Source organism: Lissotriton helveticus, chromosome 11, assembly GCF_964261635.1.
Source record: "Lissotriton helveticus chromosome 11, aLisHel1.1, whole genome shotgun sequence".
NCBI lineage: Eukaryota > Metazoa > Chordata > Amphibia > Caudata > Salamandridae > Lissotriton > Lissotriton helveticus.
The window spans coordinates 834,661,283-834,688,364 of record NC_136072.1 but is presented as its reverse complement, the minus strand read 5'-3'; the positions used below and the strand labels follow the sequence as shown (position 1 = coordinate 834,688,364).

The following is a 27,082-nucleotide window of genomic DNA, read 5'->3' as shown; positions in this document are numbered from 1 at the left end:
GCTCTAGTGCAGTCATGATACACTTAACTTGGGAACTGCAGAGAGAGACTGGGGCGACCCAGCTGTAGCACAAGTTTCTCCTGACTTACTCTTTATCATCAGCTTCATCTGGGTGCTCCATACACCAGGAACACACTGTGCCTGTTTTCCTTGACTGTCTCTCCTCCAGGACCAGGCACATTTCTCTCTCTCAGTGGGTAGCCAGGCTTTTAGGCTCTTTTGACAGATCCTCAGCTTTTCAGAAAAAAAAGAGCAGACCTCAGGTGATGTCCCCTCACCTCTGGGAAACTGGCTACCAGACAGACACCAGACATGGTCACGCAGCAGCACTTCAAGTACTCTGTGGCACACTTCCTTCTTTGGTTACAAATAACGTCGAACTGAGTCAAGGTGGGTCAGCTGGAGTCTACTTTTGTATTCATTTTCCACAACAGAGCTGTGGATTCACTGCCTGAGGTTTTGAAAAGTTTGGGTTTGTGCTTTTCCAAGTGTAATTTCCAGGCTACTCTCTTACAGCCTTCATACAAAGTGTTTTTTTCTTACAGCAGGTAGCAGTGGGGCTCACTTCAAGCTGGAATACCCAAAACATGAACTTAATGAAGTCTGAATTGTCTGCACATCGTTGTCATCAGCCTTCCTGAGCTAGTAAACAGAGAAAGACAAAAGGGTAGGCCCTGCCTAGATAGTTCCTCACACCTTGAATAACAGAAACAGAAGTTCAACCCCTACCATCTACCTAAAAGCAGTGCTCAGATGAAATCATCAGCCTTTCTTTGCAAACCGGGGCCTCAGGGAATTTCTAACAGGAGCCACGTTTCCACCCTCCAGCTGCAAGAATGTCGGCAATGCACTTGCGCTGCCTCCGGGGGAAAGCTGTCCTCTTCCTCCATCTTGTGCTAAACCAAGGGCCTTCAAAATGGATCCAACTGCCCGAGTACTCAGATGCACACAGTACAAAGTCTTACTATTAAACATGCTGCTCATACACTACACGCACACTCGACATGCACATAGGATGTCAGCGCTAGGTCCTGGGTTCCACAGAACAGTGGAACTTTACTCCAGAGTGGTTAGAAGACCGAGCTGTGCCTGACTCAGAAAAAGGTCTGGCCACACTACAAATTCACAAAACACAGTACACTTCCACCAATGATTTACGGGATATATACAAGGCAAGGACAATGCCTAATATTAGGGCATGCTTGGTGTGCACCGCCGGGTCACAGGATGGGTTCTGATACTTGCATTGTCAATGACAGGCATACCCATCTGAGCGCACACACTAGACACCAGTGACAAATAAAAGTTAGGATACCAGTTTCACATGCAATAAGGCACTATGGACTGAGGTACACACCCATTTACCATACAGGGAACTGTTACGTCCTAAGAAAGTCTGATTGCAGCAAGGAGTGCTCCTAGAGGCTAATACAAGATAGATAATGCCATTCATCCCATTAAAAAAGAAAGTGTCGCCTTCTTCCGTGAGGGTCCGGCTTCCAGCCCTATTGGATTTTCTCTCCTTTGGCCCATGTCGTGTACTTTTGGCCTCATCGTGATCGGCCATTTTCACCAGGTCGCGAGGGCCCCTCCGGGGCTCTGTTTCCAAGATGGCCACCAAACCGGACACTGAGAAGCGCCAGACGAAAACGCCTCTCCGTGGGGGACTGACTCAAACTAATGTGATGGACCGCTACACCCATACTAAAGGGTCCCCCACCGGCACCGGCCGTACTCCTGAAGACCCATCCGTGGACCTTGCTGCGCCCACGGAGGTATCGCTTCAAGACGCCATGAGCGCCATCACCAGTATGAAGGCCTCCATGGGACAGCAGTACGAGACCCTCGCCTCCAAGATCGATACGGTGGCTGTTGATGTCACGCTGATTAGAGCGGACCTGGCGAAGACCAATGAGAGGGTCAAGGCTTTGGATTTGAAGACCTCCAGCCTGACTACTGATGTCACGGAGGTGCAAACTGAGATCGGCAACTTGCGTTCGTCACAGGACTCGGTGGCCCGCCGACTCGAGGAGTTTGAAAATAGGGCCCGGCGTAATAATGTACGCATTATAGGTGTTCCGGAAAATCCCGAAGATGCTGCCACCGACATCTTGGTGGAAGACCTGGTCTTGAATCACCTTGCTCCCGCCGGTCTCAGTAAATTCTTCGCTGTTGAACGGGCCTATCGATTTCCGGGTGGGAAGCCGAAACCGGGTGCCCCCCCCGAGACCCATTATCGCCACACTCTTCCACTTTCGGGATAGGGACGCTATCCTTCGGGCTTCTCGGGTGAGCGGCCCTGTGAAATTTGAAAACACCACTGTGAACTTCTATCCCGACTTCACTCCATTGGTTCAGCGGCAGAGAATGGCGTTTCGGGATGTGAAGCGAAGGCTGCGCGATTTGGACCTTAAGTACGCCATGTTGTTTCCAGCCAGACTACGAATCGAATATGAGGAACAAACGTTTTTCTTTGATCGTCCAGACAATGTCAGTGACTGGCTTGACTCTTTGCCGAAAAGAGGTGATCGAACTGAGCACCCTGGTGGCGCCGACGGTGGCTCGCCGGAGCAAGAGTGACATTATGGTTCCCGACGTCTGAACTTTCCGCTTATCTGTCAGCTGAGTTTGTATAATTGTTCTTTTGTTCTGTTCTTGACCGACCCGAGGGTGGCGGGGTGTAAGGGGTCTCTTCCTCCTCCTGGGTTTCTTCTTGTAGATTAGTTTAATGATTGGGCGATAGGCACACTGCAAGTTGGGGTGGCTTCGGAGTCGTACGCAGGGGTGCAGGGTGGGGGGCGTTGTACCGGGTTCAAGTTGGGGGGTGGTGGGGGGGTGTTTGTGTGTTTATTTTTTTGTTCACAAGGCATTGTATTGTTTTTCGCCCATTCTAATCATTGGGTCCTGTGAGGGGTGTGCTCTGCCTCCTCTACGGGGATGGGGGGTAGTGAGTTGAGACTGCTGTCCTGGAATGTCAATGGTTTGGGGGACAGGATAAAACGTGGGGTAGTGCTGCAGTTTCTTAGACGTCATTCCCCCGATATTGTTCTTTTGCAAGAAACGCATTTAATTGGTAACGCATGCCAAGCCATGAATAGACGTGGATACCGACTGGTCGCTCACTCTGGATTCACTTCCGGCTCCAGAGGAGTGGGTATTCTCATCCGGTCCTCCCTCCCCTTTGAAATTGATGATGTAATACTCGACGACAGGGGGCGCTATGCTGCGCTCACCGGTAGATGGGAGGGTAAGACGCTTTCCATACTCACGTTGTACGTCCCTCCGGGCCTGCAGACGTCCACTTTTGCTGATCTTGGGCGGCTCCTATTGGGCCTTCCTGAGGGTCTTCTGATCCTGGGTGGAGACTTTAACTCCGTGGTCTCTGGCACTTGGGATCGCCACCCCCCCTAGAGATTTGGCTCTGTCTCAATTGTGGCTGGCTGACCTGCTGGACACTTTTGGCCTTATAGATAGTTGGAGGCTGATGTACCCTACGCAGCTACAATATACCTTTCACTCAGGGGCCCACGGTAGTCTTTCCAGGTTAGCTTATTTCTTAATGCCAGCAGCGCAATTGCCCTCTATCAAAGAGGTCCGTCAGCTCCCAAGGGGCATTTCTGACCACTCCCCCCTGTGGCTTTGTGTCGGGGCTGGGGTGGGTGGAGAGGGTAGAGTGGCTCCTATAAATCCCTGGTATCTTCACAATCCTAAAACCCGCTCTGCACTGCTTCAATCCATCGACCATTACTTTGATGAAAATGTGGGGTCTGTTTCTTCCTCTGTTTCACTGTGGGAGGCCTTCAAGACTGTCATTCGTGGAAATTCATTGTCTTTGATTGCTGCCTCCAAGAAGGCTAAATGTGAGGAACTTGTACGCATCGAAGCTGAAATAACTGTGCTTGAAAATGCTCTTGACGGTGCTGTTCCTCGTTCTAAATTGCATTCCCTCAGCCTGAAACAAGCTGATTATAGGGCCCTTGTGACTGACGCGGCGAAAGCCATGAATAGAGAGCAACAGGGCAGGATGTATGACTTGGGTGACAAGGCTGGTAAACTGATTGCATGGCTGGACAAGAAAGAGAGAGTGAATCGTGTCGTCCCCGTGATTGAAAGGCCGGATGGTGAATGTGTTACTGATCCAGCTGGTATTGTTGAGTGCTTTGCTGATCATTTCAAAACCGTATACGCCTCGGTCAGTGATAGGGAGGAGGAGGATTCCCACTTGTTGTTGCGAGACATAGCATTGCCGCGCCTTTCCGATGATGATAGAGCCCTACTTGATGCGCCTTTCACTATAGATGAGCTCGCTGTTACCATACGTTCCCTTCGCTCTGGCAAGGCACTGGGTCCTAATGGTTTGCCCATTGAACTCTATAAGTTACAACCCGACAAAATGACGCCCTACTTAAGGAATATGTTCCTTGAGGCTTTCGATTCTGGTTCTCTCCCCGTTGATCAGCGACTAGCCACCATCGTAGTAATCCACAAGGAGGGTAAGCCGCGTAATCGCTGCGCCTCGTATCGGCCCATTTCACTACTTAATGCCGAACCTAAGATACTGGCTAAATTACTAGCTAATCGGTTGATTACGGTGATCAGCGTCTTGATCCATCCGGATGAATCCGGCTTCATTCCACACCGAAATACTGCCCTTAATCTTCGTAGATTTCACGGAGTTCTCGCGAGAGCTGGGACTCTAACTGAGCCGGCCATTTTGGCCTCCTTGGATGCCACTATGGCTTTTGATACTATAGAATGGCCTTATCTTTTGGCGGCCCTCTCCAAATTTGGGTTCGGTCCGACATTCATCGCCTGGGTGAAGCTTCTTTATGAAAAGCCCCTCGCCCAGGTGGTTGTTAACGGTAAGGTCTCCGGCGTCTTTACACTTGGGCGTGGCACCCGGCAGGGTTGCCCGCTGTCTCCGTTGCTTTTTGCCCTTGCTCTGGAGCCGCTGGCGGAGTGGCTCCGTTGGGAGCCCTCCATGAAAGGCATCAGGTGGACTCCCGACTTTGAGGACCGAATCTCGCTATACGCGGATGACATCCTTTTATATCTTATGTCCCCCCAGAAATCCCTCAATGTGCTTTTTGATGTTCTGACCTCCTTCGGGAAGAACTCGGGTCTCATTATCAATTGGACTAAATCATGCATCTATATTCTGTCCGGTGAGCTTCCCCCACTGCCTCGTAGATTCCCGATTCAAATTGCTGATACTGGCTTTAAATACTTGGGGATTTATGTTTCCTTGGATCCCGCAGTTCGCTATGAACGCAACTTGCTACCCCCTCTTCACCGGCTCAAACTTGACGCTGCACGGTGGTGGCAGTTGCCTTTGTCGCCACTGGGTCGCGCGGCTCTTTTCAAAATGATGTCGCTGCCCAGATTTTTGTATGCACTCCAACATTTTTTCGACCCCCATTCCATCCGGCTATTTTCGTGAAGTGGAACACCTGCAGAGGCGGCTTATCTGGGACGGGCGTGCGCGCATTGCTCTGTCTAAGCTCGCGCTTCCGTGGTACGATGGAGGCATTGCCCTCCCAGATATCAAGCGTTACTATTGGGCTTCTCAATTAAGTGCTGTTAACCACGCAACTTACGCTCCTGGTCCTACCCCGGCCTTTGCCATGGACAAGCACCTCTTGCCCGGTGGGAATTTTAATAGAGTGCTATATTCCAAGGGGCTTCATAGGACGTTGACCGGGCCCACGAAAATCGCCGTCAGAGTATGGCACGATGCGAATGCGGCCTTGGGATGATGTGATAGGTTGACGCGTGCGACTCCATTGTATGCTTCCGAAGGTGTGGGCAATCTATGGCGGACGAAAGGTTTTGATAAATGGGACATGATTGGTCTAAGTAAGGTGGGTGACCTCTGGACTAAAGGAAATGTGAAGACCTTTGAGGTGCTCAAAACGGAATATGAGCTTGAAAACAGGGAATTCTTTAGATGTGCTCAGGTACGTCATGCTCTGCTGTCAGTTTTTGCTGTGGGAACTGCTATTCCCGAAACCTCGCCTCTCGAGGACCGTATCCTGGACGGCCATGTCCCCGATAGTACAATTTCATTGATTTATAAAAAACTGATCAACACTAGAATTGACTTGCTTGCACACCTCAGGGCTTTATGGATTGCCGACGGGCTGGAACTGGACGACGAGGACTGGCAGTTTGCTTTGTCCTCGCCTAAAGAGGTTGCCATACCCGCCCGCCTTCGGTTTGTCCAACTTAAGATCCTTCACCGTGTGTATGTCACTGGTCCGAGTCTGGTTCACATGGGTTATTTGTTGGATGGGTTGTGTAAGCGTGGCTGTGGCGTGATTGGCACCTTCCTTCACATTTTGTGGGAATGTCCCGAAGTGGCTGGTTTTTGGTCCCGAGTGCATGCGATTATGGAAAATGTCACGGGGGTTCCGCTCCTACCTGAGGCCCGACGCTGCCTCTTGAATGTATGGGAACCTAACGATTATACTGCTTCTCAGATCTGCTGGGCGACCCTCGGCAACATGGTTGCTAAGAGGGATATTAGCTAGGGGGCTCCCATTGACCGCCCACCGTACTGGCGTGGAAGGAGAACATGGACTGGTGCATGTTTAGGGAAAAGACAGTATACTTGTCCCGGGGCAGGCCCAGAAAGTGGAACAGAATTTGGTCACAGTGGAATGCTTATCGTGGAAATATATGTACTCCCCCACATGACTCTACCCCTGATGTCTCCTTGTCCCCCTAATTGGCATTCCCAATGTTTTGTATCGACAGTATATATTGCATTGTTTCCTTGCTGCTCCCCCCTCCCCCGCTACTGCTTTCAGCTATACTGTATGTTTTGAACTGTTCGGAGCTGCTCCCACTTGGACTCAAGATTACCATCACTGTATCTTTGCCTTGTGTTTTCTGTTTTATTGTTTGTTGTTAATTTCAATAAAAGAAAAAAAGAAAGTGTCTGCTCTCTCCAAAATTGAATATTACTTTAGTAATTAGATACATTACCCCCAAAAATATATGATGCAGTACCAAGTGTAGAACCTAGGGTCTTCACTTACAAAGCAAGAACATAACTGCTAAATTATGAAAGAGATACTGAACTATGTGTGCGCATGGCTTTAGTAAAGGAGCCATGCACTGTGAGAAAATCGAAGAACCTACTGAAGGCAAGACATTGTACACGCTAAAGCAGTAAAAACATGATTATTTGCTTCCACAGCATTGACTTTTATGTTGTGTTCTTGAGAGCTTTTCAGGTATTTTCCCAACAATCGGAGAATCCTGGAAATCTGCACCCCTTGTGTCTTCCCCACCATACATTTGTAGATGCTCCTCTGTGAAGTACTTCTAAAGCTTGAAGAATCAGAAAGGTACATTTTGTGTGATGAGAGTGGCAGTGCAGATCAAAACATGTCACACATTCCTTTGAAAACGAAAGTTTTCACCCTCTCAAAAATGAACATACCACACGGAAAATAATAAAAGAATGTAGTAACAAAACAAAAAATCCAAAGTAAAACCAGGGATTGAACCACCAGGTTCTCGGCTCAGACAAGAATATTGCCACTGAGCCACCAAAGTGTGAAAGATGCCTCGCAGAGCTTTAGTAGATAAGCCAAACAACATTGTAAGACAGTCTAAGAATTTAAAGTATACATTGCAAGACAAAGTACCTCAGGAGAATATGCTTCATTTGTAATTCCGACGACAGTTTACTTTTATGTTATAGTCTTTGGCCCTTTTCAAGTTCCTTAATAACATTTAGTCCTGTCTGACGATAAATGTGTAAACGAGGGGCAGACGCTTCCCACTTTGAACATTTGAAAAGGTGTTTTATGTGCTGTGAGGGGCAGACAAAACGGAAGAATGTAAAGTATGCCTGTGACGTACCCGTCCTCTGAATAATGAGCATAGTTCAACAAAAATTATGAAAGAAATAATCATGACAAAAATGTAAATTTTGCACGGACGCAGGAAAAGAACCCCAGGACTTCAGTGCAGGAGCAAGAATATAGGGACACAGTCATCAATCCGACAGTGATTTTTTTTTAGCATGCAACTTTTGTTAAATTGCTAAGCAGCATTCTGAGAGAATCGAATAATCTAATATCAAGCAAGGCCCCATACACATTTACTTTGGTAAAAATATGCTTATTCTATGATTGTTTGTCCCAACAATGTTTACTTTTAGGCTGTATTTGTGGCTCATTTGTCTGCCCTTGAGTCCCCTCGAGTATGCAGAGTTAAAATACAACTCACCCAGTCGGTAAAATGCTCTTGAGCAGGACCAACTCAACAATAGGGAGGAAATGCATGAAATCAAGAGCAGGAAAGTGAAATAGACAATAATTCCATCCAATCATGAGCAAGGGCTGCGCATAAGCCACTATAAGTGTATATATTGTACTGAAAACAATAGGTTTTGCAAGCATACAGCTAAAGCTGTCTACAGTCAAGACCTAAAATATGTATTGAACTCTGTTTTTGCTAAAGCCAGGCTTCCTCGAGGTGGCGTGAAAGCAATGGGTGTAGGTTTCTGGGTCTTTATTGTTGATAAAACATAATTATTATAAAAATGCAGATGTTACATTCTTATAATATTTATGGGAGCGTGCTCCACCACTTATTTTTCTAGTACAGTAAACCACTCTACTGTTCTTTCTCTCGCTAATCTGCCCTTCCGTGAGCTACTTTTTTATGGTCTGGCTATGCAGCAGTCGCCAGACAATTATGTGAGCATTACTAAAGAGCGGTTTTGACTCCACCCACATATTGGGAGCCAGCAGTGCATGATTTTATGGTAAAAGTTGTGTGCTTCCACAAAAAAGTGCTTGCTCTCCACGAAGCTGTGATCATTTTGTTTACAGTTCCAGCTGCGTGAGCTTGAAATTTCAGGGCCCAATACACGCACGACATTGGAATTCTGTTAAAGATACCTTATCTTGTATTTCTCTGACAGCAGTACAGGTGGGAGGAGGGCAGTCATTAACCTACATGGAGTTTTAGGTCTGGCTTGGCAGTGCAACGGTCACCTGGCCTTTTACCCTACACAAATATAATTCTACAGTTCTTTGCTGCCTCAGAAATGCATATTCATTCCCATGCTATTTACTTGTTACGCTCCATATTCCCATATAACAGTCTTTTGAAGACCAACCTGTTGGTATTGCCAATGCTTGTTTTTATCCCTACACCTTTGACCATTCTTTCCATGTGTTGTCTCTGCCCTCTTTTTTTTATTGCTTTTTTATTGCAGAGTGCTTTGCCATGGTGAACACTGTTTTGTTTCTATTGCTGAACGACATCCTTTTTTTGCTGAAAAATAGACAAATAAACCCCCGATATTTTTATACTAGATTTATTTTACTGCCATCACCGATAAAGGGGGTGTAAAATCTGAGAGGCAGAACAGTGTAGGGGAAGCAACAGGAGAAGCGATTGTTGCAAAGTCAAGTTTACGAAGTACAGCGGGGTGAAGAGTTTCAGTGGTGAAGTGCGGGCAAATTCATAATAGGACAGTCCTAGGAGAAGAGGTTTTTCCTTGCTAAGGCCAACACAAGGGGTAAAGGGGATACGGCCTATTTAAGCACAAAGCAGCCTCGGTGGCAGTGAGGCTATTTGTTGTCCTGAAATAGATTAGAGGGATGAAAGAAACAAAAGTCTACGTATCGACTGTTGAGAGGTGGTTTGAGATGCTGATGGAGGACATGATATTTACATTTGTGGTCATGGGCCAGAAGTGAACAAAGAACCATATCTTGGGAAGATGTGGGACTTGAAGTAGAGTGAAGACCAGCAAGGTCTGAGGGACTCGCCATGCGGTGGAGTGTCAGGGAACGTCTGGAGCAACCAGGGAAGCCCAAAGGAAAGTAGAGTTAACTTTGTGGGGACCCACCAGTTGACGGACCAGGGATCGCGAAGGGGCCACAAGCAGAAATGCTAGACGCGGGCTCACGGAACACTCGTAGAGTGTAGGCCCACTATCTTCGGTGCAGATGGTGGTCGGGGCTTGTACTACAAGTAGCCCAATGCACAACTTCGGGGAAGCTCGGAAAGTCGATGCAATTGCAAATGTGCACGTGTCCAGGAGTTCTGGTTCCACGTCACTCGTGAGGGCTGCGGGTCTCAGCTTTGCTGGGATCTCGTGTCGGCCTCCGAGAAGTCTGGAAGTCCGTGTCCTGAGTCGCAAATACTTCGGCGTCCGACGGGAGCTTTGGAAATGCAGACCGGCAAGATGCTTCTTTGGTGTCTGTTTGAACAGGGGAGTCACTCTGTGACCCCCAAGGGAGATTCTTCAGTCCTCTAGTCGATATAGTGTTTTGAAGTTACAGGATTCAGCTTCAGAGTTTCGTCCAGATATAATCTAAAGTCCTGTTGCCAGGGGTCCCTTACTTATACTCAAGAAAGGGGTTGGACATACTTTGTGGACCCACCTGTGGGAGGGTCTGGGGAGAGGGGCGGTTACACCCCTTTCCCTTTGTCCAGTTTTGCGCCAGAGCAGGGGCTGAGCGCCCCTGCAACCGGTTTGAACTGGGGTATGCACAGGGACACCAAGTGTGCCCCCAGCACTGTATGACACCAAGTGTGCCCCCACCCAGCCCCAATACACCAAAGCCTGTCTGAGAGGTGGTTACACCTCCCTGTGACAGGAAACCTATTGTCCAGGTCTCCCCTGCTGGAGTTTCGTCCAGCAGCAGGAGGTCCGACCCGTGTCTGTGGCTTCAGCATCCATTGCGTGATGCTAGGGTTCTTTTAAACTATTACCGGTTAGGTTAGTGTGTACATGTCTCTCCCTCTAGAAGGGTGGAATTCTACCCCCGCTGCCAGGTCTGGTGGGGGGGGGGAAGGATTCCAAAGTGTTTGACACCAAACACAACATGGTTCCATGCAGCCATTCCAAAGTTAGCATTTACCGTGAGGTTATAATGCACTTAAAAGTATATGGTCTGTCTGCATCACAGAACAGCTTCAGAGAATAGATTCCGAGAGCTGCAGAGGGGTCCTGCTCATGCATGGGCACCCTCTCACACAAAACCAAGCACTCTGCCTTCAGGATTGATAAGGCCTGCCATAGGAGTGACTGATAGGTTTATATGTGTCAGTGATTAAACCTATATCTTAGTAAGAGGTGCATGCGCCACCGTACCCAGGCTGCAGTAGCAGACCTGTGGTGTAATTTTGGAAGGCTTCCCAGGGGTGGCATAATACATGCTGCAGCCCCTGGTAGGCCTCTGGGGTACCTATGCCCTTAGTACCTAAGGTACCATATACTAGGGACTCACAAGGGTACCCCAGTAGCCAAACTGGAGTGTACCTAAAGTACATGCAATCATTTTAGAGAGGAAGCAGCTAGACTGGGGTCCTGGTTAGCAGGGCCCCAGCCAGTCTAAAGTTGAAAAACAGTGAAACACCAGCAACAAGTGGGGTAACCATAGTAAGCAGATCCTACTCTCCTACAACGCCAAGTTGCCAGAACCACATCACAGACTTCGAGCGGTCGGTCGAAACCTGTCAACTCTCACCGCTTAATCTCCATGCATGAAGGCTAAGCGTTGACAGGTTTGGATGGAGAACTCTCCCCTGCTGCTTCAACAGAAGATCCTCCTGAAGGGGAAGCTTGATCGGATGACCGATGGCTGTGCTCAACAGCTCAGGATACCACATTCTCTTTGCCAAGTCCAGAGCCACAAGGATGACTTTGGCCTGTTTGTTCCTGATCTTCTTGAGAACTCTAGGCAGGAGTGGTATGGGCAGAAAGACATACATGTGGCCTGAGATCCACTCAAGACGAAAAGTGTCTCAGAGTGAGTGCTGCTTTGGAAACTCAAGCCCGCAGAACTGCTGACATTGTGCATTCTCGAGGTGGTGAACAGATCTAACCAAGGTTCTTCCCACTGCTGAATGAGACCATGCACCTCCTCCCAATGGAGACACTATTCATGATCCTATAGGCATCTTCAGCTGAGTTGAACCACTAGGGAAATGACTTGACTTTCCAGCCATGTCCGATGCACAGGCCCTCTTGACAAAGGGTCCACGACCCCACCTTCTCCAGTTGGTTGCAGTATCACATGGCGGTTCGGAAGGCTTTCAATGCTGGCGGGATCATTCAGAGCTCCAACAGGTTGATGTCGAGCCCAGATTCCGCCAGGGACCAGAGTCCTCTGATCTCCACCTCTTCCAGACAGCCGCCCCAGCCTAAGAGCAACACATCTGTCACTACTGTCAGATCTGGTTGGGGAAGGGAATGGGGTCAGCTTTGACCCAATGGTGGTATGTTAACCACTACTGCAGGTCTTTTGCAGTGCTTTCTGAAATCTGGACCATGTCGGAGATATTCCCCTGATGGTGTGCCCACTGAATTTCTGGACCCAGTGCAGAGCCAGCAGGCATGTGTCACAAGCAGGATGCAGGAGACCATGAAGCCCAGCAGCCTCGGAATCAGACTCACTGAAATCTAGGATAGAGGCTGAAACATCTTTATCATACACGGACTATCCTAGACTCACCGTTCGGGAGGATAAGCCCGAACCATACTGTGTCCAGAACAGCTCAGATGAAAGGGATCGTCTGAGAAGAGGTCAAATGTGACTTTGACACATTGATGGTGAACCCCCAGCAAATGCAGGAGGTGTGCCGTAGGTGGGACAAGGCCGCCTTCAACAGCCAGTCATTGAGAAAGGGGAACACTGGCACGACTGATCTCGGCAGATGAGCTGCAACCACTGCCATCACCTTAACGAACACGCGAAGGGCACTGGTAAGGCCAAAGGCATGCTGAACTGAAAATGCTTGTGGCCTACCATGAACCACAGGTAACGTCTGTGGGCAGGCAGGACATGAATGTGGAAGTAAGTCCAACAGTACCATCCAATTTCCCAGGTCGAGTATTGCCGGGACTTGAGCGAGTGTGAGCATTTTGAAGTCCTCCTTTTTCAGGGAGAAATTGAGAGGGCGCTAGACTAGGATAAGATGATGGCCTCCATCCTTCTTGGGCACTAGAAAGTAGCGAGAATAGCAACTGCGACCTACGTGTGACACCAGCAGCCTCTCTATGGCTCCCTTGGCTAAGAGGGCTGTCACTTCCATGGCAGAGTAATGAACCTGTCGCAAGTGGGCGGAATGGGTGTAGGGTTAGTCACAAAGGGGAGGGAGTAGCCCCTTAGGGCAATGTAGAGAACCCAGCGGTGAGATGTTATCAGCCTCCAGTGGTGCAGGTGAGGGTTTATCCTGTCTCCCATTGGGTGTCCATGATGGTTGGAGGGCAAACTAAAGAGGCATGCAAGCTGAGGCTGCAGCTCCCCGGGTGGTGGTGTACTGGCCTGACCTCTGGCTTCCTGACCAATGAGTTCTGGGTTTACCGTGTCCTTGGCCACGCACGGGCTGGGAAGCTTGCGCCCCATGGTGGCTCTGCCGGTAGTGGCGTGGCTGGAGCAGAAGGCAGACTGGGGTTGGGGAGGGTCCAAGGAGAGACCCAAGGACCTGGCTGTAGCTCTGCTGTCCATGAAGGTCTCTAGCGCGGAGTCCACCTTGTCCCCGAAGAAACAGGAGCCATCAAAGTGTATGTCCATGAGCAAAGCCTGGATATTCCCCAAAAAGCCAGTGGTTTTAAACCAGACGTGACTCCTAAGGACCACCAACGATTAAACCGTTCTACCTAGAGAGTCAGTTGTATCCAGCCCACAGCGTATGATTAGCTTAGAGCCCTCCTTTCCTTCAGCAATAGGTTGGGAGAGTATGGCTGTGAACTCCTCCGAGACCATAGGCAGCACCTGCGCAACCGGGTCCCAGAGCGAATGGGAGTATCTGCCTAAAAGGGACACTGTGTTCACTGACCGCAGTGCTAGGCTGGCGGAAGAAAAAAAATCACCAATGAATCTAGCTTCTTGGATTTCCTGCCCGGTGGAGTGGTAGGGAATGTGCCAGGATTTACTCCAGAGGAGAAGGCTTGGACCACCAAGCTGTCAGGGGAGGGGTGTTGGGTGAGGAAGTTAGGGTTCCCTGGGGCATGGTGTTGGCATTGGGCAATGGGAGAAGCAGTGACTCCAGGCTGAAGCACCTCCAGCAAGACGTTTGTCTTGACAGCCACGGAGGACAGCTCAAGGTCAAGGACTTCGGCCACCCTCCGAACCACCATAGCAAATGAGGCTCCCTCCTCCATGGCCACAGTAGGAGGAGAGACCAAGCCAGTATCTGAGGATCTGTTCATTCGCCTAGCATCTGCCGAATCCTCAAACTTCGTTTCCTTACTGAGATCTAGTGGCCTTGTATTCTCCAGGGTCCAGTGGCGGCTCCCATATATCCCCATGTCGTAGACAATAGGAATCGAGCACGGGCTGTGGACTAGAGGGCATGGCTCCTATCTGACTCAGTTTTGGAGTGGGGATGAGAATGGGGGCAGCAGTGCTGGGGACATCAGCCGTGGAGCCGGCACCGGGGAAGGTCGAGGTGGCCCGATGGGCACCGGGGGTCAAACCTTCAACGGAAGACCAGTAGGGGCCCCTCTCGAACCCACAAGCCTGAAGGCGCTCCAGTGGGGACTGGCTGCCTAAATATGAGGTGCATGGCCTCATAAAACGCTCGGAGTTGGACGAGGGTCGCTCTGGCTCCTGGAAACTCGTAGAGGTGCGGAGACGGCCCAGCGAGAGGCTTAACTGTGGGGCCTGGTCTCAAATGCTGACACTACCTTGCCTCGTTGGAGGACTTTGACGAACAGGGCGAGTCAAAGACCTCTTCAACTTCTTGTTCTTTTTGTTTATGGGACTTACCTGAACGGCCGGACAACTTCAAGTGTGATGTCGAATGTTCCAGCGGCTCCGCGACTGATTTTGGGGCCTTCCTCTTGGCCCGGTTCGAGACTGTCGTGTTGTCACACGTCGAGTGGCAAGGAGCTTGAGGGAGCACTCCCTCAACGCCATAGGGTGCATTGTAAGACAATCAATGGAGGTCTTGGCTTCGTGGTCACGCTCGAGACATCAGAGATAGACGAGGTGTGGGTCTGTCACCAACATTTGCCAGGGACAGTCACCACAGGGCTTAAAATCAACCTTCCTCGTGAATATCCCTTCCACACCAGGAGACAATTTTTCAAAAAATATTCAGCAAAAGGTCGATCAAAGGTCAATAAAAAAGTGACTTGGGGTAGCTCTTCTCCGGATTTGCACTGACTGGCGTGGAAAGAAAACTGATGTCAGCTCGCTGGGGTTAGGCCTATCTAGACAACACGCCCGTCACCTCCAGTGCGGACCACACCGATGACGCCACGCTGAGCTGAACGCCACCACCTAGCGGCATTTAGGGATACTGCTCACAAACAAATTTCCGGATCCAGTCTGATGCCTGGGGATAATTCTAAGGTAAGGAATCTGTGGCTAGAAGTCTCTATCAGAAATGCCATGCTTGCCCACGAAGTCATTAATTACCATAAAAAGGCAGACAGAGCATTTTAGCAGGTGCCGGAGCTCTAGATAACCACGTTATATCAGGGATGACAACCATTATGTCAGGACAACCATTTTGCCAGAGACCAGCACCATAAAATCATGGGTGCCCAAAATGTACCAAGAATTACCACCATTATGCCTAGGCCATAATTTTAACAGGGCTGGGGACCATGCTATGGATGCCCCAACTGGTGGCCCACATCAAGAAGCAACTAGATTCATTACATTGCATTAAGCCAAGGCTAGCATTTTACCAGGGGTGGCTAGCGGACATCATCCCATAAATGCTCACAAGCAGCCAATAAAAACCCCATCATGCCAAGGCCAGTGTTTTATCAAGATGAGTGATGAGCATCGCCCCAAAGGTGCTCACAAGTTGTCAAACATTACCAAAATTGCAACACTTCACCAGGTGGGGGTGGCTCTGTGCTGCTTCCCCACACTGCAACCTCCACATTAATTCCCCCACCCACACTCCGTTTGCTTCATCCCCGCCCTCCATGTAGCTTCCCCTGCCCGCCCTACAAGTTGCAAATCATTACCAAAATTGAGTGAGGGACAGCATTTTACCAGGTGCGGGTGGAGGGGTGGGTGCAGTGGGCAGCAGGCATCATTCCATGGATGCTCAGAGGTAGCCAAATAAAATCCCCATTGTGCTATGGTCGGTGTTTTATTACAGTGAGCGATAGGAATCCCAAGGGTGCTTACTAGTTGCCCTGAGTGAATGCTCTTGTCAGATCGCTTTAAATCTACTTCTGCTATCAGGATCATGGGTTGGATGCAATACATAAGCTGTGCTTGTATTTACTTTCACTCTCAAAGTACTTTAAAAACCCTTACTACAGTCGCACTATAGTCATTAATCCATAGCTGCTCAAAATCCCAGATATCAGAGAGGAACTTGGTGTGCAGACTGGATATTTTCTGGAAGAAAATTTGGGCTCCGTAATGTCAGCGCAGACAATCTGGGAAGCCTATAAAGTGGTTATGAAGGAATATATGCCCTATCCCTGAAAGTGCAATATGTTGCAAAACGGCGTGAGATCTTGACACAGCTGGAGGAAGCACTTAGAAAACTTGAGGCGGAATATGCACTTCATCCTTCCGATGAGAAATTGCATAGCCTGACGCTCAAGAAAGGGGAGTACAAACTGAAAGCCCGAGAGCATATGTTGGCTAAACAGGCGGCTACCCATCATAGGTTATATGAGCTTGGAGACAGGGCAGGGAAGACGCTGGCATGGTTGGAGAAGAAGGAGCAAGGTTCATGGTGGGTGCCCAGACTTCAGATGCCTAACGGGGAAGTTATATATCGCCCAGATGAAATAGCAGAGGCATTTGCTGACTACTTCGAAACAGTGTACTCGCCTTCGGCCATATATACCGTGGAAGAGTCACATCAGCTGTTAGCGGAATGTGACGTGCCGACTCTCTCGGACGAGGACAGTGAGAAAAATCCGGAGGGCCATAGGCCAAATTAAATCAGGTAAGGCGATGGGGCCTAATGGTACCCCAGTGGAGTTTCTTAAGGTAGTAGCTTCCCAAGTGGTCCCACACTTGCCGGGAATGTTTCAAGAGAGCTGAGAAACGGGAACCCTACCCCCAGATCAATGGCTGGCAAGCATTGTTGTGATATATAAGGCTGGTATACCGGTGGAAGATTGTTGTTCCTACAGACCGATTTCTTTAATGAATATAGAGGCGAAAGTGCTTGCTACGCGACTAGCGAAAGTGATATCCTCCCTGGTGCACCCGGACCAGTCGGGCTTTATGCCAGAACGGAATACGGCTCTTAATATCCGTCGGCTTCACAATGTGCTGACTCGTCAGAGATACCTAGAAAAAGGCGCAGTTATACTATCCCTTGACGCTTCCATGGCATTTGACTCAATTGAATGGTCATTTATTGTTTGAAGTCTTGGAGAGAGCAAGATTAGGCCCTAAATTCATGCGGTGGGTGCGGCTACTTTATACGGACATATCGGGGCAGGTCAGAGTGAACAACTACACATCCAGACAGTTCTCTCTCCGCAGAGGCACCAGACAGGGCTGCCCTCTGTCGCCACTGTTGTTTGCGCTTATGCTGGAGCCATTGGCGGCAAACCAAGGGTTTGCGGTGGTCCCATGATTGTGAAGATAGAATATCACTTTACGCAGATGATATAGTGTTATATTTTGCGAACCCTTACAGGTCCATTCATATGGTCCTTAACATATTTACAAATTTGGGAAAGTATTCAGGGTATGCTATTAATTGGGGCAAGTCAGTATTGTATGTGCTTCATGGACAGACCCCACGTCTTCCAAAAGACTGTGCTCTGATGGTTGCGGAGGAAAGATACTTGGGAATCTTTGTCACGCCAGATCCGGCCCTCTTTTATGGTCGCAATTTAGCGCCCTTGTTGACACGGTTGCGAGCTGATGTCCAACATTGGAGATCCCTGCCATTGTCATTGGTTGGCCGTGCTGCCCTCTTTAAAATGCTTGCTCTTCCGCGGTTTTTATATATTTTACAAAACTACCCTCATAGAGTTCCAGATGCCTACTTTAATGCGATGGAGGGGGAGGTGCGTACATTGCTCTGGGATGGGAAGGCCCCGAGGATAGAGCTTCAGAAACTGATGAAGGGATAGTATGATGGAGACATCGGGTTACCTGATATACGGTTGTACTACTGGGCCTCGCAATTGGTGACTGTGAATAGGTGGAGATACGCCCCACCGGATGATCCGGCATGTGCTCTAGATAGATATCAGATGGATAGATCTGGCTATCTTGGGGCACTTTACTCTAGTACAAGGAGAAAGCAGTTTGTAGGCCCCACCCAACACACGCTGCAGATATGGAGATTGGCCAATTCTCGTTTAGGTTGGACAGACAGGCTCACTAGGATGACGCCGTTGTGGTATTCACAGAAGCTGTGTATGCTCTGCCATCACAAGGGATTCGATAAATGGGACATGATTGGTATTTCAACGGCGGGTGATTTGATTAAGAAGGGTAAGATCTTCGGTTTGAAGGATTACAGAAGACTTACCGACTGGCGCCCAGTGAGGTCTTTCGCTATCTACAAATAAGACATGCTTTGATGGCGGCGTTCCCTAGCTGTGTGGACATACCGGAGTCTTCTCCTTTGGAGGACCGTTTGTTAGATGGACAGTTGGACACCAAGGCGATTTCCCTCACCTATAGGAAACTTAGCAATAATATGCCAGACTCTGTCGGACAGCTTAAGGAGAAATGGGAAAGGGACCAAGGGGTAATTCAGGATGAAGAATGGAGGCAAGCGTTCATGTCTCCCAGAGAGGCTGCCATCACACTTCGATTCTGCCTTATTCAACTCCGTATCTTCCACCGCTCATATCTGACTGGGGTTACTCTAGCAAGGATTGGGTCTAGGCCAGATGATCTCTGCAGTCAGCTAACTTTTACCATATGATATGGGAGTGCCCGATGGTGCAAAGCCGACGGGACAGAATCACAACACATATGCATTCCGCCCTGGGAAAGACACTTACCTTGACGCCACGACTAGGCCTGCTCAACATATGGGAGGCGACAGATCTTACAGAGACAAACAACAGTTTGCAACGTTAGGCTTCACACTATTTAAAAGAGAAATTGCTAGGGGGTGGGGTGGAGGGCGGCCACCTGAAGTAGCGGTATGGAAGAGGGAGCTCGATAAGTGTATGATAGCTGAGAAAGAAGTGTTCATTGCGAGAGGGTGCCCGAAGAAATGGGACAGGAAGTGGTCCAAATGGAATTTGTACAGAGGAGAGATCTGTGTGTCACCTGTGGTGGAGTTAGAACTGCAAAGGAATGGGGATGGGGAGAAAAATATGTAATCTATATGTTTAATTGAACTTGACTTTTAAGAGAATGCTAACTGTAACCTGCATTATGGGATTATATGAACAACAGTGAATTGTCTGTCAATTTCTTTAATAAAATTATTTTTCAAAATTAAAAAAAAAAACCTTACCATTATTTGTTACTCTTTATGGATCCCTGCAGTTACAAGAATATTCAGGGCTTTTTCCTTTACTTTTAGAAAGTGGACTGGGAGGTGGAGCTGGCGTTCATTATTGGGAAAAAAGGAAAAAACATCAAGGTAAGTTGTGTTGTTCTATCCGCACTCCCCAAAGCACTTCTCTGACTCTCTTCTCTCTACAAAACTGTCTACCTCTTTTGTGTGCTACCCTCCCTCTCTGGTGTCCAGCCAGACCCCACACAACCGCATTTCATCACGTTAGCCATCTTGCACCCAAAGCCTGGTGAACCTGTCCTGTCACTCCCACCAATGTCATGTCTGTCTCAGATTCCCTTACTGTCGCCTTGCAGGAGGAGGATGCCATGGGCTTTGTGGCTGGCTTCACAGTGGCACACGATGTCAGTGCCAGAGACTGGCAGATGGAGAAGAATGGGAAGCAGTGGCTTCTAGGGAAGACATTCGACACGTTTTGTCCCCTGGGACCTGCTATTGTAACAAGAGATGCAATCTCAGGTACATCAAGTGGTATCTGTCTGTCACAGTCTTTTAATTGTCATATAGCCAGATGGGATGAAAAGTCAGCAGGTGACTGTGTCAGACATATGATTTGGTATTGGTAGATGCGCCAGTATGTTACTGTCCCAGAAATGCTTTCAGAGGTACAATGAGATATGTCTGTATGTCACCATTCCAGGGGCGCATTCCCAGGTACAGTGATATGTGTCTGTATGTCACTGTTCCAGAGGTACATTCCCAGGTACAGTGAGATGTGTCTGTATGTCACCGTTCCAGAGGTGCATATCCAGGTACAGTGAGATGTGTCTGTATGTCATAGTTCCAGAGGTGCAGTCACTGGTACACTGAGATGTGTCTGTATGTCACCGTTTCTGAGGTGCATTCCGAGGTACAGTGAGATGTGTCTGGATGTCACTGTTCCAGAGGTGCATTCACTGGTACAGAGAGATGTGTCTGTATGTCACCGTTCCAGAGGTGCATTCACAGGTACGAGATGTGTCTGTATGTCACTGTTCCGGAGGTACATTCCCAGGTACAGTGAGATGTGTCTGTAGTCACCGTTCCAGAGGTGCATTCACTGGTACAGTGAGATGTGTCTGTATGTCACCGTTCTAGAGGCGCAGTCACAGGTACAGTGAGATGTGTTTGTATGTCACTGTCCCAGAAATGCTTTCAGAGGTACAATGAGATGTTTGTATGTCACCGTTCCGGAGGCGCATTCACAACAGTGAAATGTGTCTGTATGTCACCATTCCAGAGGCTCATTGACAGGTACAATAGGATGTGTCTTATGTCACTGTTCCGGAGGTACATTCCCAAGTATAGTGAGATGTGTCTGTATGTCACCGTTCCAGAGGCACATTCCCAGGTACAGTGAGATGTGTCTGTATGTCATTAATCCAGAGGCGCTGTCACAGGTACAGTGACATGTGTTAGTATGTCACTGTCCCAGGAAATGTTTCAGAGGTACAATGAGTTGTGTCTGTATGTCACCGTTCCAGAGGGACATTTCCAGGAACAGTGAGATGTGTCTCTACGTCACCGTTCCGGAGGGGCATTTCCAGGTACAGTGAGATGTGTCTGTACGTCACTGTTCCAGAGGGGCATTTCCAGGTACAGTGAGATGTGTCTGTTCGAGGCATGTGGGCTGCTGAATTCATATCTATAGCATAGATCGCCGCCTAGTGTTGGGTCCGGATGATTGCACATTGTTGTCCTGAAAGAGTCTTTGAAGTATCACGAGATAGGTGGCTCCTCCCCTGGACTACAGTGCGCATGGGCATCGACTCCATCCCCAGATTGTTTTTTTCCGCCATTGGGTTCGGATGTGATTTCGACAACTCCTGCTCGGAATCGTTATAGAACTTTCTCAAGGCCAAAAGGCCTTCTCTGAACCGTCGGTATTGTTTGCGTTCGGTCCCGACTTTACTCCAACTCGTCGAGTCGGATATCCGGGGAGTCGTTTGGCTCTTCGGTGATCGAGGCCCAGTCGACGCAGCAAGACTTCGACGGCATGGAACGGAGTCCGTTCAAGAACTGTCCCGTGTGTGGCTCCAAGTACCCACACATTGACGTCCATCCCGTGTGCAACAAGTGCCTGTCGCCGGACCACAACGAGGCCAACTGTATGGCCTGTTCCAGATTTCGATCAAAGAAAACGATCAAGATGCGGCGCGTGGCGCGCCTCGAGGCCCAGCGATCGGCTCCAGCACAGGTGGACATCTTCGACGACGCGGAAGCAGACGAGCAAGAGCTTCAACTGCAGATTTCACCTCCATCGGTGGACGCCGTGTCCGACTACGTAGCGGACGTCGAAGGCCAAGACCTGGAGGACGTCGTCGAGGAGGTAGGGGACGACGACGGAGCATATGGGGCCATGGAAGATAGCTCGGAGGATGAGCTATGCCCAGTTCATACTCTTACAAAGGCTCAGGTCGAGGGATCGCCATACGGCCTTACCCAAGACCTTACACCAAAATCCACGGCCCCGCCTTCCGGCCCGGCTACGGACACCTCAGCGGAGCCGCCATTACCTAAATCGAAACCGAAACTGAAACCATTGGTGTCGACGAAAACAAAGATGGCCGAGACGCCATCGAAACCGAAAGCGTCTGCTCCAACATCGACGCCGTCGTAGTCGGAGGCCTCGAAGCCACAGAAGGCTGTCGACCAGGCAAAGGTGCCAAAGGTGGTCGAGGAGCCGAGCTCAAAGAAGGCCGTCTAGTCGGTGTCAAGCAAGGCGGTCGAGCCAAAATCCAAGAAGGCTGTCGAGCCTACGTCAGGCGTGCCGAAAAGCAAACGGCCCGTCGAGACAAAGTCACCCAAGGGCTCATACACCAAGCAGAGTAGAGGAGGATGCAGGGGAAACAGCTCCAAGGGCAGAGGCAGAGGCAACAACAGTTCCCAATCCTCTGCCACCAACAAACAGTGACTCCCTGTCACTGCCCCCCGACCATCCAACACCTGTCGGGGGGAGACTCCAGCAGTTCCTGCCAGTCTGGAAGTCCATCACCACAGACAGGTGGGTCAGGAAACTTATCCAGTTCGGCTATTGTTTGGAGCTAACATCCACTCCGCCCAACATACCCCCAAAACACCGTCCTATGTCAGCAGAGCATTTGCACTTATTGCAGCAAGAGGTTCTTGCGATGCTGCAAAAAGGCGCAATAGAGCTCGTGCCAGTGGAGGAGTAAGGCAGAGGGGTTTATTCCCTGTACTTCTTAATCCCAAAGAAGGACGGATCACTCAGACCGATTCTAGACCTACGCCCTCTGAACCAGTACATTCTTTCGGAACACTTCCACATGTTAACACTGCAGCAGGTTCTTCCATTGTTAAACCAGGGAGACTTCCTCGCAACCTTGGACCTCAAGGATGCTTACTTTCACATACCTCTCCATCCATCCCACAGGAAATACCTCAGGTTCACCATCCAAAACCGGCATTACCAGTTCAAGGTCCTCCCTTTCGGAGTGACCACTGCCCCCAGAGTGTTCACGAAATGTCTGGCGACAGTGGCAGCGCACCTCAGGAGACAGAGCATAGATATCTACGCTTATCTAGACGACTGGCTGGTTCAAGCAAAGTCGGCCCAGCAGTGCGCCGCAGACATGTCCCACACCATTCACCTCCTTCACAGTCTGGGGTTTTCACTAAACTATCCAAAGTCGCACCTTCAGCCAGCCCATGTGCGGCAGTATTTGGGTGCAACGATAAATACTCTGGCAGCCACGGCTCAGCCAAACCCAGTGAGGATCGACAACATTCAGTCGCTACTCCAGAAGTTCGGACCGCAACACTCACTCCCAGCAATGATGGCCTCCTGCATCTTCATAGTCCCGCACGCACGGTTGCATATGCGTCCGCTCCAAGAATGCTTGGCACATCAGTGGACTCAGGCTCAAGGACAGTTGAAAGACCTAGTGTTGGTGACCGATCGGGCATACAAGTCTCTGCATTGGTGGAATCCACACAACCTTTGCAAGGGCTGACCGTTCCAAGAGCCTGTGCCACAGATTATCCTAACGACGGACGCATCTCTCCAGGGATGGGGAGCTCATGTGCTCCACTACACGGTGCAGGGACTATGGACAACGCAGCAAAAGAAGATGCACATCAACTACCTAGAACTGATGGCAATTTTCATGGCACTCAAGTCCTTCAAAGTACATCTGTGCAACAAAGTCGTGTTGATCCGGACGGACAACATGACAGCCATGTACTATATTCAAAAGCAGGGAGGTACACACTCTCCACAGTTGTCTCATCTGGCTCAGAGCATGTGGAAGTGGGCCATTCAGAGGAACATCTTCCTCATGGCGGAACACCTCCCGGGCAAGGACAATCAGATGGCGGATCTGCTCAGCAGACACAGCCATCAAATGCACGAGTGGGAGATACACCCATCAGTACTCCGCCCGTACTTCCAGCAATGGGGTCATCCAGAGATAGACCTGTTTGCCACAAGGGAAAACGCAAAATGCCAAAGCTTTGCCGCCAGGTTCCCGCACCCACAGTCTCAGGGCAATGCGATATGGATGAACTGGTCAGGCAGATTTGCGTACGCTTTTCCCCCAGCACCTCTCATACCGCTGGTGGCACGAAAGCTAAAGCAACACTCGATGACTCTCATCCTGGTTGCTCCAACATGGGCACGCCAACCATGGTACACCACGTTTCTAGAACTCTCCGTGGTACTGCATCAAAGGCTGCACCTCACACCCAGGCTCTTGACGCAGAACCATGGCAACATTCAGCATCCAGAGCCGCAACAGCTCAACCTGGCGATCTGGCTCCTGAGGTCTTAGAGTTTGGCTACCTTGATTTGCCCCCTGAATGCATGGACATCATACGGGAGGCAAGGAAGCCCACCACTAGGGCCTGCTATGCGGCAAAATGGAAGCGGTTTGTCGTTTACTGTACTGAACACAACATCAACCCGCTAGATGCATCCATTCCTAATATCATCTGCTATTTGTTACATCTTCACAAATGCAATCTAGCATATGCTTCCATTCGGATACACTTATCCGCCATAGCGGCTTATCTCCAGAACAGGCAGCACCTCTCTGTTTTCAGGGTGCCTGCCATTAAAGCCTTCCTAGAAGGGCTGAAGCGGGTCATCCCTCCCAGGACCCCGCCAGCTCCTGTGTGGAACCTCAATGTGGTCCTCACCAGATTGATGGGTCCCCCGTTTGAGCCTCTACACTCATGTGAGATTCAGTTCTTGACATGGAAAGTGGCCTTTCTCATTGCCATCACGTCTCTCAGGCGTGTTAGTGAGCTGGAAGCGCTCACAATTCAAGAGCCATTTATACAAATTCATTCCAACAGGGTGGTGCTGCGCACTAACCCCAAGTTTCTTCCTAAGGTGGTGTCGCAGTTTCATGTCAATCAAACCATCGAACTGCCCGCATTCTTTCCAAACCCTGAAACAGTACCAGAAAGAATGCTCCACACTCTTGATGTCAAAAGGGCGTTGATGTACTACATTGACAGAACTAAAAATTTTAGAAAGACACAACAACTCGTTGTTGCCTTCTCAGCCCAGCACAAAGGCAACCCCATTTCCAAAGCAGGAATAGCCAGGTGGATCATTAAATGTATTCAGATTTGCTATCAGAAAGCTAAGCGCACTTTAACGGTCCCCCCCAGGGCACACTCCACACGCAAGTTGGGGGCCTCCATGGCATTCCTAGGTAATATTCCTTTGGAAGACATTTGTAGAGCAGCCACATGGTCTACACCACATACATTTACTAAACATTACTGTGTAGATGTGCATTCCAAACAGCAGGCAGCTGTAGGACAGGCTGTTCTTAAAACACTTTTTCAGACTTCTGCAGCTGGCACGGGCGGCCACCGTTAATGGAGGGACTGCTATGTATTCTATGCTATAGATATGAATTCAGCAGCCCATATGCCTCGAACTGAATATGCTACTTACCAGTATGCATCTGTTCTTGGCATGTAGGGCTGCTGACATTCATACCGCCCGCCCTCCTCCCCGGCGCCCGTAGCGGCTGCAGACTTTTCTTGCATTCAATCTTAAGCATGGCCATCGCTTACACTATTACACTCCATCTTTGCCACAATGGCTAAAAACAATCTGGGGATGGAGTCGATGCCCATGCGCACTGTAGTCCAGGGGAGGAGCCACCTATCTCTTGATACTTCGAAGACTCTTCAAGGACAACAATGTGCAATCATCCGGACCCAACACTAGGCGGCGATCTATGCTATAGATATGAATGTCAGCAGCCCTACATGCCAAGAACAGATGCATACTGGTAAGTAGCATATTCAATATGTCACCGTTCCAGAGGGACATTCCCAGGAACAGTGAGATGTGTCTGTAAGTCACAGTTCCAAGGGCGCATTCCCAGGTACAGTGAGATGTGTCTGTACGTCACTGTTCCAGAGGGGCATTTCCAGGTACAGTGAGATGTGTCTGTATGTCACCGTTCCAGAGGGGCATTTCCAGGTACAGTGAGATGTGTCTGTATGTCACCGTTCCAGAGGGGCATTTCCAGGTACAGTGAGATGTGTCTATATGTCACCGTTCCAGAGGGGCATTTCCAAGTACAGTGAGATGTGTCTATATGTCACCGTTCCAGAGGGGCATTTCCAGGTACAGTGAGATATGTCTGTAAGTCACCGTTCCAAGGGCGCATTCCCAGGTACAGTGAAATGTGTCTGTACGTCACCGTTCCAGAGGGGCATTTCCAGGTACAGTGAGATGTGTATGTACGTCACCGTTCCAGAGGGGAATTTCCAGGTACAGTGAGATGTGTCTATATGTCACCGTTCCAGGGGGACTTTCCAGGTACAGTGAGATGTGTCTGTATGTCACCGTTCCAGAGGTGCATTCACAGGTACAGTGAGATATGTCTGTAAGTCACCGTTCCAAGGGCGCATTCCCAGGTACAGTGAAATGTGTCTGTACGTCACCGTTCCAGAGGGGCATTTCCAGGTACAGTGAGATGTGTATGTACGTCACCGTTCCAGAGGGGAATTTCCAGGTACAGTGAGATGTGTCTATATGTCACTGTTCCAGGGGGACTTTCCAGGTACAGTGAGATGTGTCTGTATGTCACCGTTCCAGAGGTGCATTCACAGGTACAGTGAGATGTGTCTGTACGTCACCGTTCCAAGGGCGCATTCCCAGGTACAGTGAGATGTGTCTGTACGTCACCGTTCCAGAGGGGCATTTCCAGGTACAGTGAGATGTGTCTGTATGTCACCGTTCCAGAGGTGCATTCACAGGTACCGTGAGATGTCATCAGGTTACCATCCCCACAGATATATTCACGGACACAGGAAGTATAGTGAGACTGGGTCTGCAAGTAACCATCAGAGGGGCTTTAAACAGACAGCAAGGAAAATACAGAAAGGCGGCGTGTACAGCCAGAGCTGATCCAGGTTCGAGTGGGTGTTCGTCAAGTTATGAAACGTCCTGGTATACGGTGAATATTGTGAGCCTATTTACTTGAGACATACAAAGTACATGTAAATCGGCTTAGAAAGGCAGTAATATGTGACAGAGGCGTGTTTGTAGGTCAGCTGCGAAATAGATTTTAAAGAAGTGAGCAATACTACTGACTAAATAGTTAAGTTCGGAATGTCCAAATCTGTAGGGCATTTTGTGATA

At 49.3% G+C, this 27,082-nt stretch overlaps 1 protein-coding gene across 3 annotated transcripts in view; it reads left to right on the top strand.

The window, feature by feature from the left end:
• LOC144792141 (oxaloacetate tautomerase fahd2, mitochondrial-like) overlaps positions 1 to 27,082 on the top strand; it is a 104,955-nt gene that overhangs the window by 68,698 nt on the left and 9,175 nt on the right. For all 3 annotated transcript variants that reach the window (XM_078667019.1, XM_078667020.1, XM_078667018.1), the window contains exons 4-5: positions 19,477 to 19,536; positions 19,767 to 19,929. In XM_078667019.1, the coding sequence (XP_078523145.1) occupies positions 19,477 to 19,536; positions 19,767 to 19,929 (223 nt within the window). The remainder of the gene's footprint in view (positions 1 to 19,476; positions 19,537 to 19,766; positions 19,930 to 27,082) is intronic.